The 18,839-nt window shown below is 41.7% G+C and overlaps 1 protein-coding gene across 1 annotated transcript; it reads left to right on the top strand.

Annotated features, from left to right (window-relative positions):
- The first annotated feature begins 15,474 nt into the window (after nucleotides 1–15,474).
- On the top strand, nucleotides 15,475–16,316 carry LOC122014238 (protein NETWORKED 3A-like). The gene has a single exon (XM_042570410.1). The coding sequence runs from the start codon at nucleotides 15,475–15,477 to the stop codon at nucleotides 15,862–15,864; it is 390 nt and encodes a 129-aa protein (XP_042426344.1). The 3' UTR covers nucleotides 15,865–16,316.
- The last annotated feature ends 2,523 nt before the right edge of the window (nucleotides 16,317–18,839 follow it).

Genomic DNA, 18,839 nt, shown 5'->3' with positions numbered 1-18,839 from the left:
GCCTAATCAAATGGATTATGTAGTTGAACGAGTTAGATATACAATACCAGCCTAGATCGACAATCAAGGCCCATGTCTTAGCCGATTTTGTGACTGAAATACAGAACATCGAGCTAGAGGCGACATGGAAAATATACGTAGATGGGATGTCCACCCGGCAAGGTAGCGGAGTAGCATACTTTTGATATCACCACGCGAAGATCGAATGTAGTTGTCTGTTTGGCTAGACTATCGAGGTATGAACAATGATGTAAAATACGAAGCTCTGATTTCCTGTCTGCAAGCAGCCATGTATGTGGGAGTCACCCTAGTCTTAATCCACTCGGATTCCCAACTGGTGGCTTAGCAACTTAATTACAAGTACTTTTGAAATAAATAATGTTATGCAGAAATTATATGTTGAGACTTTCGAGAAGTTAAAGGCGGGATTCCAAGAGGTGACTGTGCAAAAGATCACTCGAGCGAACAACTAATAGGCGGACGAGCTGGCCAAATTAGCAAATCCAGAGGAGCCTTCAAGAGATCAGCCAAAAGAGGAGCCTTCAGCGATTGGAGGATACTTTTAATTGAGTTCCTCTATTCAGGCAGCGTGCCAGCCCACCAGGAGTTGACTCGATTAATAAAAAAGAGAGCCAGGTTGTTTAAATTAATCGGAGACCGCCTATACAAAAGAGATTTATTGAGGCAATTGCTCAAGTGCATCAGATCAGAAGACATTCAATACATCCTACAAGAAGTACTCTAAGGTTCTTGTGGCAGTCACCCAGGCAGTCAATTACTGGCTTGGAAAACCTTATTAGCCAGATACTTTTGCCCTACATTGCAAGTAGATGTCGCCCAGACAATTGCAACTTGTCTATCTTGTCAGAAGTACCAAAACATACCACACTCGCCTACTGAAAAGCTGAAGGAATCCATCATGTCTTATCCATTTGACCAGTGGGGTATGAATATTGTTGGACCTTTCCCCATGACGACCATTCAAAGAAAGTTTCTCCTTATATACATGGACTGCTTATCTAAATAGGTGGAGACATAACCGCTCCCTAAGATAACCGAGCAGATGATTGTTAAATTTTTATAGTAAAATATTGTGTGTCAGTTCGGTGTCCCTCACAAGCTCATCTCTGATAATGGAAAGCAATTTTAAGAACGAAGGCTAAGAGAGTAACGTTCCGGCTATGGTATTACGCAGGCCTTCACTTCGGTAGCCTATCCCAAAGCAATGGTCAGGTAGAAGTCACTGATAGAGAAATCCTTAGAGGATTCAGAGCTCGACTCGATCACATTGGAGGAAGTTGGGTGGATGAATTGGCGAACGTGCTATGGGTCTAATACACCATACCCAGAGAAGCCACCGGCATAACCCTATTCCACTTGGTACATAGGGGAGAAACAGTGGTGCTAGTCGAGATAGGGGTGGAGTCTGATCGGGTGTAGCTCTATGACGAGAAAAATTCGAGTGGCGTCTTATGGAAATAGACTTCATAGACGGAATCAGGGATAAAGTAGTCATTCGGCTAATGGTGTACTGGCAAAAGATGAAACAAAACTATAACAGAAGGGTGATTCCCAAATCTTTCCAGGTTGACGACTTGATTTGGAAATGAGTCAAGCCGGTCGACAATGTCAATAAGTTAGAGGCCCCTTATGAATGACCATATAAAGTGATCTAGAAGCTCAGTTTGGGATCTTAGTATTTACAAGTTGAAAATGGGAGGAACCTGGAATGACCTTGGAGTGCAAACCATCTATAACCCTACCAAGCCGAGTAGTAAGTTTGTGATTGAATTAATGTAAATTGCAAAATATTTGTTCCATGAATGCAGAAAAATTAAAAATAAAAAATCAGCAAATGTTTCAGACTTTTGAACCTTTCGATCAAGTTATAAACGAGCAAAGCCCTCGTACCTAAGTGTCAAAGACTTTCGACCCATTCGAACGAGTTATAAATGAGCTAAGCTCTAATGCTTCCAGACTCTTAGGTCGTTCGGCTAAGTTAAAAGCGAGCAAAGCCCTCACACCTAAGTGTCAAATATTCTCGACCCATTTGAGTGAGTTATAAGTCAACTATGTTGGGTCACTTTAGAGCTACAGGGGTTGAATAGCTCATCTTGCTCGTTCTCTTACTTCATAGATGTTAGTTTATAGTGGATAAAATCGAAGTCAAGATCTTCAATGCTAATATGTATATTTACTTGGTATCCACTTCAAGAAGATGTGACTAATCCAAGAATCAACACATCGAGCACACCCTTCACTAATAAAATAACTCCTTCTCGGAAAAATCAGAGGTGGAGAAATCTCATACAACACTCACATAACAAGATACAACTCGAAGCAAGAAGTAAATACAAAAATATAAAAGAAACCTCTTCTTGCTTGATCTTGTGTAGCTTAAGGATGCCTCTTGACTCTTGGAAGTGTAGCAACACTTATCCCAAGAACACTTCAAGATCTGGCGATGAAGAGTGTGAAGAGCTAGAGAGAATCAGAGTGAAAGGCCTATATTATTTGAACTCATTGTCACCTTTATATCTGCGTTTCTAGAGCTCCCAATCAATTGGGCATGCTCCCAATTGATTGTCACATCATATCCTAGCCATCCATAGCTTGAACTTGCGCAATGGTCATATCTCAATCGATTGACCAATGAATTGGGGAGACTTTGATCAATCGACTAATGCTCTCATAAATAAATCTGCAATCGATTTACCGATTAATTCCATCTACCTTGCGATCTTGCGAGAAAACAAGGTCCAATCGATTGATTGATCGATTAGAGTATCCCAATCGATCGACTGATCAATTGGGGAGCAAACTGTGCTTTTCGCGAGCGACCTACAATCGATTGCCTGATCGATTGGCCTAGCCTCAATCGATAACTGATTGATTGGGCTGTGGTTCAATCGATTGGCTGATCAATTGACCAACCCTAACTTGACTAACTCAAGTCTAGGGTTTCAAATCTAACATCTGGTCAACTATGATTTGTTGGGTCTCGCTCGTGCCTAGCATCTGGTCAACCTTGACGTGCTGGAACTTCGTTACCAAGTGTCCGATCAATCCTTTGACCCACTTGGACTTTTCTAGCCGTGCCAAGTGTCTGGTCAATCTTTACCCACTTGGACTTATTGTCTCGTGCGAAGTGTCTGGTCCTTCAAGACCCACTTGGACTTCTAAACACCAGATGTACATCTGATTACCCTGGACCCACCTGGATTTCCACATGTCTGACTTCGTTTATCAAGACTTCCTTACTGCCTAACTTCACTAATTAGGATTTTCTTACTACCTAGCTTGACTCACTAGGGCTTTCACCTGACTTCACTCACTAGGATTTTTTCACTGCTTAGCTCCACTCACTGGGTCTTTTACCTATCTTCACTCACCAGAATTTTTCATTTGCCTAGCTTCACTCACTAGGTCTTTCACTTGGCTTCACTCATATCAATTTTTCAACTGTCTGGCTTCACTCACTAGGACTTTCTATCTGTCTGTCATCACTCATCAGGACTTTCCAACTACCTAGATTCATTCACTAGGACTTTCCACATCAAGTGTTTGATCAACATTGACCCACTTGATTTTTCATCATCTACCAACCTCTCCGTTGGACTTGCCCTTGCCTAACTTCTAGTTAGGACTTCCCAGTTAAGTATTCGGTTAATCTTGATATATTTGACTTTTCTTCGTATCAAACTGGTCAACCATTGACCAAAGGAGAATTGCTCCACCAATCTCCCCAAATGAATGATTGCACCTGCAATCTCTATACATTGTCAAACATCAAAACTCAAACACCATGACTCAAGCTTGAGCCAATTCAAGCTTAGTGAACCCGGTCAACCTTGACATAGGAAAATTACACTAACAAGATAAGCTCTCACGCCTCCAAACTCTTGAGTCATTCGACTAAGTTATATGTGAGCAAAATCCTCGTGCCTAAGTGTCAAAGATCTCGACTAGTTCGGGAGAGTTATAAGCAAGCTAACCTTTCACACCTCTAGACTCTTGAGCCGTTCGGCCAAATTATAAGCAAGCAAAGCCTTCATACCTAAGTGTCAAAGACTATCGACCCGTTCGAGCGAGTTATAAGTGAGCTAAGCTCTCACACTTCTAGACTCTTGAGACGCTCGGATAAGTTATAAGCGAACAAAGCCCTCACGCCTCAATATCAAAGACTCTCAACCCGTTCAGGTGAGTTATAAGTGAGCAAAACTTTCACACTTCCAGACTCTTAAGTCATTAAACCAAGTTATAAGCGAGTAAAGTTGTCATGCTTAAGTGTTAAAGACTCTTGACCCATTCAAATGAGTTATAAGTGAGCTAAACTCTTACGCCTTTAGACTCTTGAGTCATTTGGCTAAATTATAAGTGAGTAAATTTCTCGCGGCTAAGTGTCAAAGACTCTTGAGCCATTTAGGTGAGTTATAAGTAAGCTAAGCTCACACGCTTCTAGACTTTTGAGTCGTTCGACCAAGTTATAAGTGAACAAAGTCCTCACTTCTAAGTGTCAAAGACTCTCGCGCTGTGTGACCGAGTTATAAGTGAACTAGACTCTCACGTCTCGAGACTCTTGAGTCATTTGGCCAAGTGATAAGCGAGCAAAGCCTTCATGTCTAAGTGTCAAAGATTCTCTACCTGTTCGGGTGAGTTATATGTGAGCTAAGCTCTCATATTTTCAAACTCTTGAGCTGTTCGGCTAAATTATAAGCGAGCAAATCCTTCACGCCTAAATGTCAATGACTCTTCCGTTCGAACAAGTTATAAGTGAACTAAGCTATGAGGTTTCCATACTCTTGAGTCGTTCGACCAACTTATACACGGACAAATCCCTCGTGCCAAGTATACTAAAATATCATGTCATGCAACCAAGGTTTTGAGCAGGCCCAGCTCTCACGCACCGTACTACTCGAGTAGACCAAGAAAACTAAGTCTCAAATGTTAGAATCTAGTTTTCAATTAGAACACATATAGAGAAAAAAACTCAAGAAGGCAAAACGGGAGTGCATTGAACTAGACTTAGCATTTTACATGAAATACTTAGCACATACAAGGGGTTGTCGCTAAATGCGCAGAAAAACTATGCCAGATCGGCGGTTAACTGTCGGGGAGCGTCTCCATGATCTTCTCCCATTTTATGAACATCACCGGGAGCTTCACTACAAGATAGTCGTTCTCCTTTAGCTGCTTAATAGTCGCCTCTATACCAAAGCTGAACAAGCAAATGGTCCGGTCTATGAGCATTTGGTTAAACTCTTTTGAGTAGAGATATTCCACCCTGTAGGTGTCTAACCGCACGGGTTCTTCTCCTTTAAATTTGGCCAACTCGGCCTTCAGTGCTCATAGCTAGGCATCTTTCTCATCAACTGTTCTTTTGAACTTGCTAAGCTGACTTTCGTGGCTCGTATGTTCGGCCATACGACCGACCCACTCCTTAGCTAAGATGTTTTCTACATCCTTGAGCTTTTTAGCCAGAACCCGAGCTTCCTTGTTCTTTAGCTCCGAGTCCTCAATAGCCCTAAGCTTCCTGACATTAGCAGAGTTGATCTTTAACTCAAAATGATGTGCCTACTTGGTTAGTTGGTCGAGTTAGAGGGTTTGGTTATGATTTTTATTTTTCTCCACCGTTAGTACCTGCTTGGAACCTAAGAGCTGCTCGGGGCCTAAGAGTTGCTCGGAGGAAGTGTCCAGGTCTTTCTTCAATCGGTACACCTTGGTGGTTAATTGCTCAACCCGGGCTCGTGAGGCACTTGCTTCCTCGATCGAGGCCTGCAGCTGCTTGTTCTTATGCTCGAGGAAGGTCAGTATCTGGCACATAGCCAGGCTCTTCACCCAAAACTGCACAGGCGGAAAAAGAAGTCATGTAAGTCAGAGCAGGAAACACAAATGTGCAAAGTCTGAATGAACAAACTCTAGTGGATTTTTTGCTAAAGCTGCTAGAGAGCTCGCCGGGCAGAATCATCGTCGCCCTTGCTTTAGCATCCACCAAATTCTAAGCCAAAGGACCCTGTATTCTTATCTTGAGCTCAGGTGTGCATGGCTGGTCAGGATCCGGGTACCTCCATTCATCGGTAGGTAGTCTAAGAACTACTATTATAGACCTTTGAGAGATGGCGTTGATCGCCTCCGAGCTGGCCTTCCCCTTCGATTTGGATGATGGGGTGGAGTGGATGGTAGAGATGTGAGCCGAAGGACCGATCGACACCAGTGACAGATAAGCCAAGGTCTAATCAATCATCATGTTGGACAGAAGTGTGGTCAGAGTCAGCGTTCGATCAAAAGATGGAGGAGTCAGCAGGCTGGCTGCCCTCTCAAGAATTGTGGAAGAAGAACTTTCACCTCGCTTCGATGGGGGTCGCATCGCTAGCATGGCGATAGAAGTTTTTGGAACAAAGGTAGCCAAGCAAGAAGAAGCCTCCAGCAAGGGCCTTTTCTGTGCTTGCGTTAAATCAACGGGTCGCTAGAAGTAGCAGACTTCAAAGGAACTTCTATAGGCACAATGGAGGAATGCTCTGGTGGTAGCTCGACAGTATTAGCCGCGGCGTCACTACCTATCCCCCAGCTTGCTTCCACCTTGCCAGTATGCTCTTCCAAAAAGGCCTAATCGTTGGCTCTCCAGTTCAGCAGCCCCTCGGGAGTTGATCACCGCATCAGTTAATTTGTTTGTGACGCTCAGTAAGGACTTGAGCATGATTTGAGCTGCAAAAGAAAAAAAATCAATTAGATTTAAAAACGATAGGAGGAATGACTTACCGAGGGATTTGGGTAGCCATGTTCGGAGAGGACTCAGTCCAAACATATATAGGACACCCTCTTGTAGCAACTTGTGGATATGATATTTCTGACTGACTAGATGCGAGACTACTTGGAGGTAGGTCGACTCCCATTAGTATTTTCTCAAAGCAGGGACTTTTGGTAGTTCAATTTGCCACCCAGTCGAGAAAGTGGACCGACCGGGAAGATAGATGAAGAAACAGTGGTCCTTCTAACCCTTGTTATACGTGGGCATCTTTTCGAAGTAGACAGCCCTCATTCGGGCTTGAAAAAGGAAGGTGCCTGACTTGGACAGTTTTGAGTGGTAAAAATAATGAAAATACGGGACAAAAGAGGAATTTCGTACATACGGAACAAGATCACAACCTCACACAATAACCTAAATGAATTAAGCACTAACTGTTGCATAAGAATTTGGAAGTACCTTCAGACTTAAGAAAAGAATGCATGAATGGGAAATCACAGACCAACAAAGAATTGGTCTTTGAAGAAGGGAAGGAAACCATCTGGAGGTGTATGGGGGTGAGCATAGGCGGAAGGAATGACGATTTGGTAGTTGTCGGAAATGTGGTAGGTCATATTTATTTGATCTACCTTATCATTGTTAAAATCAGACTTGATGGAGGTGTACTATACCCCGGATGGCTGGGGGTAAGGAAGGAGATTGTGCCATGAAAAGGGGGATGAAAAGTAAGTATTAAAAGGAAAATGAAAGAGGAACTTACTGAGGAAAAAGGATCGTCGGCGACGAATAGAGAGGAGAAAGTAAGAAGGTGAAGGTGTAGATACGAAGAAGACGAAGGTGCATATATGTGAAAGAATGAAATTAAGGATTTTAAACCCCTGTGGGCAATCACCCTAACCGTTTGATCGAGAGTTTTGGAAAACGAGATTTAATGTTGGCTGTTGAGTTCAAAAAGGCAACCATTAGATCAAATCCCTATAGTCGTCTATCACATCATACATGTGCTAGTAGAGGATTGCGACACGTGACACTCAGCCACCAATGGCATTAATGAGGAAGGAGAGTGCATGATTAAAAGGTATGACCAAACATATTTTGCATTAATAGTTAGGGATTTGAACAATTTTCGAGAAATTATGGTGATGTCAGCAGCAATTAAAAGACATTAAGTGAGGGTAGTCACTCGGAGAAGAGATTAGAAGGGAGTTAAAAAATGGCTAAGCGTTGTTCATGTTTCATCTAAGTGACATCAACCTCAAAGTATGAATGCCAATCGGAGTAGAGATCAAAAGGGAGTTAAAAACAACTAAGTGTTGTCCGTGTTAGATCTAAGCAACATCAACCTCGGAATATAAATAGCCGAGCGGCAGCTCTAAACCCTAGCACGTTCTGTCGAGGAAAAGGCATCTCATTGACAAATGACAGGAGCAGTGAATGTTTTAGCCGAGCAGTGGCTCTAAATCCTGGAACACCCGATCAGGAAGAAAAGTTGTAGAACATACTAATCATCTAATCAGTCGGGCTTACAGTCTCATTCGACTAGACTTGAGAGGATGGCTTGTGATACAGTGATAAAGAGGGGTCCCATCGAATATGGGTCAAAGTAGGGAAGAACAACTGACGTGGGGGTCAAATTCAAGATAGTCAAAGCTCAGGTCCATCGACCGGGTGTAGCGGTTCAAAAGGGCATGACTATCCGGACGGTCATCCGCTGAGAACTTGTGACTATGGTTAAGAGACAAGTCGTAAATCCCCCGGACCATCTTCATGGCTGGATGCCATGGCCAGTCGGATGAAAGGCAATCCTCCAACATTGAAAAAGCTGGGTGAAGAAAGATAACTCTATTCAGTATATGACCGAGCTGGGACGTCCTTGCCGAGCGGCCTCTGGTTGACCTATAGTGGGACCCACCTATCATACCCTTTTAGAGGTTTGTGTCATTGATAATAAAGCATGCCCAACAGACAAATCGTACTTTAGAAGCTTCTAATCGAGCGAGCTCCAATCAGCCAATAATGGGATCCACCTCCATATCTCATCATATTTTTTTGGTAGTTTATGCCGCCAACAATAGAGCATGTCTATCATGCAAATCGTACTTTAGAAGCCTCTAGCTTATCACATCAGATATTTGTTTGCTCACTTAAGGAAAGATGTTAGGAACACTTTTTGACTCGCCTTTTTCTAGGAAGCTTTGGAAAACATGCATACGATTTGACATGCGTGCATAGATGTTACACTGACATTATACACAGGTGGAGGTATGTGATATCTTGTTATTCTACACGCTTTAGCTACAGTCTTTCTGCTATTCTCTACTAAATTGAAGGCTGACTTGAACGTCGAAGGGTCAACGTCGAAAACTCTTTCTCGGCATAGCACTAACACCCCTGGTTTTACAGGATAGCTAGGAGTTTACTTCTAGTCCACCACAAAGTCACGTTCCCAGCCCGTCATCTTCTCCACTTTCAGACAAAATCATTAAGTATCTTTCTAATCATAAAAAGTTACTATATTTGAAAATCTAGAATGGTTGAGATGTTAAGAAAAGTAAATTGAAAATACTTTAATTTTCAAGATATTAATGATTCATGAGTGATTAAGTGCAATTACTTATATAGCTTTCAAAAACATACATTTTTAAAATGATTGTCAAAAAACACTTAATGTCTATATTTTCTAGGTAAACTATAAATTTCTAGATCCCCAAATACATAGATATGTAATCCTTATAATTAATAAGGAGTTTATAAGCAAATGTCAGATAAAGGGGGAGATTCAATTGGAAGACACATTTTATAAAGATATTCAAATAAAATATTTTAAAAAATATCTTGGAAATTTTATCTTTAACTTTTTGACAAAATCGGTTCAACATAATTATGGAATTCTGTTTGAAAAATATTTTTTCTTTGTAAAACACTTTGAAAATGTGTTCACCATTATCTTTGAAAATTACTATAGAAATATATATTTTTAACAAAAATATTTTGAAAAATAGTTTGATTTGAAAATGTGTTCCGTAAAAAAAACTTTGAAAATATTTTAAAACACATTCTTCCTAATGTTTTGAAAAATCTTTAAAAGTTTGAAAATTCTTTTAAAAATTCTTTATGAAAATTCATGTACTTGGTAATTTTTTTTAAGTACTTAAAAGATTTTTGAAGACAATGTTTTATCTCAAATATTTTAAGTGTTTTTAGAAAAAGTAATATGTGTCTTAATTATGTTTGTCAAAACTTTTTTCCCATTCACTTAAAATATTTTTCATGGCTTAGAAATATTTTTTTAATTTTTCAAAAGTTATTGTTGGTGCACACCTAAAAATCAATTAGTTAAATCTTTTTGATGTGTGTTGAAAGGGGAAGAGTGAACCTTAACTTAAAAAATATGGTAACCCTCTCATATTGATAAAACCTCATAAGACAGATACGGAATTTTTCTTGTAGTTAATAAAAATTTCTAAAGATGTGTTAGATTGAGGGGGAATCTTGATTGAAAAATCTAAGATGATTTTTTAAGGCAAATTTAAAAAGAGATATTTTCAAGAAAAGATCTTCCTTCAGACATTTTTGAAAGCAGATATTTTAACTTATATTATTCTAGATGTGTTCAAAAGTATTGATGTTTTGCTTGTTTATTGTATCTTACATTGTTTTTATGTATGCCAAAGGAGAAGAATAATGAGTTGGGTTAGAGAACTCATAATTAAATAATTAAATTGACTCAAATCATGCATTTTTTCTCGAACTTTAACCTAGGTTGCATCACATCAAAATGGAAAAAATATTGATACAATTAGTACTAATAATCAGGTTTTGATGACAAAAAGGTAAAGTTAGATATTGTGTGTTCTAATCTATTTACCAAGTGTGCAAGACTAGCAGATTTAATGAGACCTAGCATTAGGCTGAAGTCCAGTTATGCTTGGAGGACCTGATAATTGGCAGGAAGTTCGGATAGGTAGATATCTGGCAGGAAGTTCAGTTTGGTCCATAGAACTTGACAATAGATTGAAGTCTATATAAAGCATCTGACAGGAAGATCTTATAGGTCAAGAGTTAAGTAAGTCTGAAAATGATAAGTAAGGTAAGCACTGGACGAGAGTGATTCAGTGAGGACGAGTCCTAGTGGCACTGTAGGCGCTGGTCCAACTTAAATCTATTTTGAAATACCAAGTTGAGACCAAGAATAAATCTTGGTCTTGGTAAAGCAGGATATAATTAATAAATTTATTTCATCTTATTTTGTATGTTTTAACTTTATTTTGCAGATTCCTTTTGTTATTTGAACTAAAGTGTTTGGTAGGAGCAAAGTGAAAAAGTTAATCTTAGATGAACAGTGCTCGAGGTGCTTCGAAACTGACTGGAGGTGCCTCAGAGCTGACTGGAGGTGCCCTCAATGTCTGAAGGTGCCTCCACACAGATAACTCTTGTAGATGAAGTTTAGCTAAATGAAGGCGCCTCTAAGTGAACTAGAGACACCTTAGAACTTATGGAAGGTGTCTTCAAGCGAATAAAGGCCGAAGTCTTCGGATCAGATAAGCACCATTGGAGGCGCCCTGAACCACTAGAGGCCCCTCCAATGCTGTTTATAAGGAGCATTCAAACAAGAGCTTAGTCACAACATTCTACGTGATTCCTCGATCTTCCGGCTGCTTCGACTTCGTACTACTGTTGTACTACGACGCTGCTATACTCGACTACTACAGACAGACAAACACCAATGCACGAGTGCATTCAGATCTCCGTCTAAGCATTGGGTAATGACGTGGATATGGTTCAGGGGTAGAGGTGTAATTAAGTGGAGATGGGAGGGCGTTTTAGTCTAGTGGGGCTGGCTAGGGCTTTGGAAGAAAAGGGGGAGGCACTGTAGCAAAAAAAGAGGAGGTGGGTTTTTCGTGGTTGGTTTTCCACCGCCACAGTAGCGGGTTTCCTTCCTTTTCCTCGCGTTGACGTCGCCGGAGCCGAGGTCGCCGGCCGCCTCTTCTCCACTCCTCTCCTTCTCTTCACCACTGGTCGCTACCTCTCCTCCCTTTCCCTCTCTTTCTCTCTCGCCGCCACCCTCGCAACGCCGGCGATAGCCTCTCCTCTTCTTCCTCCTCGCAGCACCGACCATAGCGACGACAACCCTCTCCTCTTCTTCCCCACAGTGACGGCGACAGCACCATCTTCCTTCTCCTCGCTGCGCTGCCGCCGGCTCGACGACCGCCCATCTTCCCCCTTTTTTCCTTCTCCTCTCGACGCCGGCGACGACAGTGCTGCTTCCTTCGTCCTCCGCGCCATGCCGTCGCGGGGCAGACCAGCCACTGCCCTTCTCCTCACCCCCGCGAGCCTGTCTCAAATGCCTCCGCCGTTTCACTTCCTCGTGTGATGCCGCTGCAGCCACCTCTTCCCCGCGGACTCTGCCTCTCTTTCTCCTCCCCTCGCCGGAACTGCCTCCAGGACACTCCACTTCCTCCCTCTTACACGCTGCCGCCCAGGGGAGGGGACTGCTGCCTCCATTCTCCCCTTGTACAGTGTCGCCTCCGGGTTACCTCTCCCTTCCCCGTCGTCGGTGGCCGAGTGCGGCCTCCACCGTGGCTGTTGTCATTGATTGGACTGTATTTAGTTCCCGTTGTGTTCCTGGCCTTCGTGCCGTTTTATTGTATTTTGGCCTTTGCGCCGATCTGACTTGGGTACGGTATTCCGACCTACGCGCTCATCCTGCCTGTGTGTCGTGTCCCGGCCTGTGTACCGATCTAGTTCCCGGCCTACGCGCCGATATCAGTTCCCGGTCTGCATACCGGTGTCTTATCCTGGTCTGCGTACCGGTGTCTTATCCCGGTCTGCGTACCGATGTCTTGTCTCGACCTGCGTGCCGATTTCAGGTCTCGGCTTATGTGCCGATCTCGTGCCCCGGCTTACGTGGCGCTATTATCTCCCGACCTGCAGCTCGTCTTTTGGGCTCATGCCGCGTTCTACTTCTCGTTGTCAGATCCAGCTCTCCAGCCTGATCGGAGTCATCTACTCTTCCGGGTCGCGACAATTCTAGTCGCGTCCCATCCGAGGGCGCCCCCCTGGGCCAGGGTACGTTCCTCGTTCATATTTCATATGCATTTTCATTATTTCATAGCTTAGTCTTGTACTCATATATTCGTTGGATCTATCTCGAGCATCGGGATACCGGGGGCCGGGTAAACCCGGTCACTGGTTGCAGGTAGCGTTGACCAGAGGACTTTTGGAGACTTGGTCAACACGGGAGTCATCTCAGTACACCCCCTTCCAAGACGTCGTGACTTCGTCAACATTCTCACCACCTCACCCGACGGCCCGTCTGACTCAGCTTCCGGACCGGATCAGGTAACATTTTTAGTTTAAAGTTAATTATTGCTTAAATAAAGTGTAGACGTTGTTACACTTTCTTTTGCGTTTGTGTATTCAATTACGATTGATTAGTTGATTACCTGTTAGAAAAGTCGAAAGGTCTAAGTCTTGGAGTAAGAATCGTCGAAGGCTCCAAATTAAGAAAAATAATCATATTTTATTTTCTTTCTATTTTTCTTAGTTTATTTTTTCCGCAACGCACTCATTTTAAAAAGAACAAAATTTAAATATAAGTGATTTATCCCCCCTTCTCATATGCATTGATCTTACACGATCAACCAAAAGAGCTCAGATTATACTTATTTCAAATTTTGTGGATTTTTAATATTGCAAGGAGTCTAAATATGCTCTCCATTACTATTTTTCAAGCTTAATTCTTTAGTGATAGTTTCATCTTGTAGAGATCATAACTTTTAACTCAGGATGAGTTTTGGGGCATTCTAGAAGTAAAACAAAGTTTGTTTAGAGATCGATTATTTGTTACGGGGCTAACCCGTAACCATCCAATTTCAAACATATAAATATCATTTAAGGTCTTTTAGAAGGTCTGGAAGACTTTTTTCCTCCTTGACACTACTAGGGAAGTCCGAAAATAGTAAAGAATTATACATTTGGATTCCTTGGCACTTCAGAAACTCATAGGATTTCAAATGAGTTCAATCAAAACTCTCTAAGTCAATATGTTGGTTTTGACCGAAATCCACTCATAAACTTAGTCTATTTAGATTTTTGGGAATTTGATACCATTTGCCACCATTGGTTTTAATTTTAGTAGCTAGCTAGAGGGTGTCATACTTTCTATAATGGGACAAGGGATTAATTTTCGATGGGTGTATGCCCTCGAGAAAAAACCCTTCCCATTACCTAGCCAACTTGATAGTTGATTATAATTTTACTCTTTGATTTACCTCCTTTAATATAATCCAGGGATGAGTTGTGGAAGACGTCTTAGATGAATATAATTATCTTTTGTTACAATTAATTCTGATTTTAGTAGTTTTTATGAGATGTCCAATTGATTAGACGGTGACAAATTTATTACAATTGGATAAAGATTAATTTTTTATATATATATAATCTGGAGACTTAGGCTATGAGACACTTCAGATGTGTATAATCATTTTTGTTATAATTAATTTTAATTTTAAAAGTTAGATTAAAAATAAATATTCACATGTGAGAGAAGGTGAGAGAAATTTGCTTTTCACGAATGGATGCCGGGAAAGCTCGAGATGTTACATTGCTTGCATCCAAATCCCAAAAATATTTTTATTTTTAATCTTTTAAATATGGCTCGGAGTAGAATTAAAACCTATTGTGGATAGAATGGGTAGAACGGGAACGGTGCCAAAAGCAATAGACACTTTGATCATTCTCATGATGGGCGATTTGAAAACTTTCTAATTTGGATGCGGAAAATTTCCGATGTATATACTTCGATAACCACATGCATCTATTCGTAAAATAATTTAAATTGATTGAATTAAAAATGAGTTTAAACGGATTAATTGGCGTGGATTACGGTTCCAAATGAATCAGGTCGGACTAAGCTGGAATGGATCCGATCCGCCAATTGAGGAGTAAAGAAATGAAAATTTTAAAATAGAAATACACTTTCAAATCAAAATTTATTTATAAAATAATTAAATTAAATAAATCGTATGGATTTGGTTTATAATTTTTATTTTTTGTACAGACTGATCGGTTTAATTCGTAATTCATTTTGAATAGACCCGTCAAAATGACGGGGTCGGATCTCCTGCACCAGAAACTCCTGGTCCCTCCCTGGACCGCATACCCCATATAAAATCTTCCCTCACGTGCGATGCACGTGCACACGCCAACGCATGAAAACAAAGCCCTAGTCTCTTCCAACTCTAGCGTCGCTTCCCTCCCTCCAGCGCCGGCCTCCCTCGTCGCCTGCGACCTCCCTCCAGCGCCGCCTCCAGCGTCATCTCCAGCGCCCTCTCCAGTCGCCTCCCTCCCTCCAGCGCCGGCCTCCAGCGCCATCTTCAGCAGCGCCGCCTCCCTCTAGCGCTCCCTCCAGCGCCGACCTCCAGCGCCATCTCCAGTCGCCTCCCTCCCTCCTCGCAGACATCCAGCACAAGCTCGGCAAGTATGTTGCCGCCGAGCTCGGCCCCGGGGCCACCTTCGCCGCCTGTGACGTCACCTAGGAGCCCCAAGTCGCTGCCGTCGTCGACCTCGCGGTCGTCAAGCACGGCAGATGCTTGCCCCGGGGCCACCTTCCTCCCCTGCGACGTCACCCAGGAACACCTAAATTGAGCCAAATTGTAATGACAAATGACCAAACACATTTCAGTATGCTTCTTTCTTAAGCAGAATTGGAAGAGAAAACCAGGCAGATGCTAAACCTTACAGAGGAGGATGCTGATTCGTTTGCTAAACGTGCCGAGATGTACTACAAGAAGAGGCCTCAGCTCGTGAACATGATCGATTCAGAGGACTCAGAAATTGATGATCCCGAAGAAGAAATTGTAGCAGAGACGAAGTTAAGAACGACGCCAGATGAAGGGAGTAACGGTCATTTGGTGAAACTGAAACAAGAACCGGAAAGATTCAAAGAGGAGAATGCTAAACTTAGAGTTGAAATAGCAGGGAAAAATGAAGAGGAGGGAGGTCATCAGACAGCTTGCTTTGTCTTTGGATATGCTGAAGGAGGAGAACGTTACCTTGTTGCAAAAAGGCGGGTCCCGCCGCCCAGCGGCCCCCTCACCCCTGCCCCACGAGTATGAGAGGGAGTAAATCACGGTCATCAGACAGCTTGCTTTGTCTTTGGATATGCTGAAGGAGGAGAACGTTACCTTGTTGCAAAGGCGGGTCCCGCCGCCCAGCGGCCCCCTCACCCCTGCCCCACGAGTATGAGAGGGAGTAAATCACGGTGAATACGGGCCCGGCGATGACATGGCGGTCGAAGGTGTTTAGCACGGACAGATATTGATGTTATCGCAATTGCTGCCGCAGACCTTCGACCTCTCGACCCATGTTGCAAGAATACCATGTCATAACCGGTTGATCCCGCCCGTGGGGGCACGTTACCTTGAGGAAATGCCTCAAGGACATAGAGAGAAAGAGTGGCTTCTTTGAGCTTAACAAGCTGACCAGGGATATGTTCTCTGGAAAGCTGTTTCGTTGGAAATCAAAGAATCAAACTACAATTGTAAGTTTGGCGAACTAAATCAATCGAATCTTTCATTAAACTAATTTAGAGATATGTTTTTCTTTAAAAAAAAACAAGATAATAATAAACTGTGAGACAAAATGAAATGATCTCTTTTTATTAATGAAAATCAGTTCACAGCCTCAGGATTTATCACTATGGTGAAAGTTTTAAGCGTTTAGATGTAGTGAATCCTCCATCCACCACGAGATTATGGCCGCTGATGTACTTAGCTTCATCCGAAGCCAAGGACGTCGCCGCCTTCGCCACGTCTTCCACCTCGCACTTCGTCCTTGCCAACTCCGCCGAGGACAGTTCGATCATCTCCACCGCCTGCTGCTCTTCCATATACGGGAAGATTTCTCTGATCGCTTTGATCCTGAATGGCGTTGGCAACCCGACCGCGCGAGATGCAATTCACCCTTATCCCGTGGTTGCTCAGCTCCGCTGCGGATAACCGCACTGCAGTCGCCGCCGCCGCCTTCGACAGTGAATAGGTGAGCGGCACCAGCCTGCCGACCAACCCGGTGATGCTCGTCGTGCAGAGGATGCTCCCGGCGTGGCCGGTGCTGGAGGGAGGGAGGCGACTGGAGAGGGCGCTGGGGATGGCGTTGGAGGGCAGCGCTGGAGACAGCACTGGAGGGAGGCCGCAGGCGACGGGGGAGGCCGGCGCTGGAGACGGCGCTAGAGGGACGGAGGCGACACTAGAGTTGGAAGAGGCTAGGGCTTTGTTTTCATGCGTTGGCGTGTGCACATGCTTCGCACGTGAGGGAAGATTTTATATGGGGTATGCGGTCCAAAGAGGGACCAGGAGTTTCTGGTCCAGGAGATCCGGCCCCCAAAATGACAGGCCGATCCATCAAATCACATATATCTAACGAGCTGATCCATCCACCAAGAACTGGCCATCTGACAGCTCTGTCACTATCGGCGCCGATTACAATTTATAAAGACAACAAGAGAAACATTAAAATAGATTATATGATAATAATTTTAAAATTAAATAAAAATTATAGTATGGATAAATCAGATATATTTTATATGGTTGAAAATTGATCAAAAAATAGATATGTAAATATTAATGGTGTCAAGGGAAAAAATTGATGGTATATAGAAATAAAATTTCTTCAAAATGATTGAAATATAAAGTATTACTATATAAAATTTTAGGGTCAAAATTTTAAGCATGCTTTCTTTTATATCTTAATTACTTGTATTATTATATAATAGTCATTAATAATTTATCTTTTTTAATTAGAGATTAAATTGATGGAGATACTTAATGAACAAATGGCCTTTTGTCATATAAAATAAAATCAAACCACAAATGGATACAATTAGTCCATAAAAATGGAGCAAGCCAAGCGTAATGGTGTCATGGCATGCGTCACCTATTCTGTAGACTCAGCGTGTCTGCCGAGCCCTTCATTAATTTCTTTTGTTTCTTTGAGAAAAATATTTCTTAAACTTAATAGAATATAATTCTTATTATTATTGTTATTGATGATGTCCTATTAATTATTTATAAATAATTCAAATTTTTTATTTGAAAACATTAACAATTTGAAGATGTATATCTTTAATATTTCACTTGATGAGTTATTTAAATTTATAAATATAACCAATTTGATGAATGTTAAATACGTCCAAGAAAATTTCCTCACGAAAATTTAATATGATTAAATAATCTCTTAAATTTATTTTGATAACGACAACGTTATTTCAAATTATTTAAATGCACATTGCTTGACCATACACGTAGCCACGGAAGCAAAGGCTTACGACACGACACCGGTCAAATAACTAGTCACCGATATCGCTTTCCGCCCATCATGGTCCACCGCGACGATAACAAAGACGAAAGACGAAAAGAAAGAAAACGACAATTTATCAAATAACACATTTATAAATTTTAATTGATAAAAGAAGGTATGTTATTTTGATATTTATCAAATAATATATTTTTGAAGTGCACTTCTTTCTTATCCTTCTCACAAATTTAAATTTTTTTTATCATTTTTTGTTCTCCCTCTTCTATTTCCTATCTTCTCCCTCATCTCTCTTATGCATATCGTTTCTTTTCTTTCCTCTTTTTTATTTGCATGCATGCATAGTCTAATATGGGTCTAATATGATTCCTATTAGACATAACGTGAAGATTTCTGTTGATTCTTTTTTTTTGTATTTTAACACATTCTAAAAGTCAAAATAAACAATAGATAGTATATTTGAACTCTTTGCAACATTAGAAATCCACATGAACTAAAATGGGTACAACCAGAGCTCTCTAGGTCCATAAGTAGATTTTGATCGAAATCCACTAATGGACCTAGAGAGTTCCGATTACATCCATTTCAGTTCCTATGGATTCCTGATGTTGCAAGGAGTTCAAATATGCTATCTATTATTTATTTTGACTTTTAGAAATGTGTTAAAATATAAGAAGAAAAAATTATCAAAAAACCTCCACGTTAGACCTAATATGAATCATATCAAATCCATGTTAGGCCTGATATGATTCCATATCAAGCTCGACCTGATATGAATCAT

Source organism: Zingiber officinale, chromosome 8B (assembly GCF_018446385.1).
Source record: "Zingiber officinale cultivar Zhangliang chromosome 8B, Zo_v1.1, whole genome shotgun sequence".
Lineage (NCBI taxonomy): Eukaryota > Viridiplantae > Streptophyta > Magnoliopsida > Zingiberales > Zingiberaceae > Zingiber > Zingiber officinale.
The sequence above is the reverse complement of the archived record's forward strand: the minus strand, read 5'-3'. Positions and strand labels throughout refer to the sequence as shown.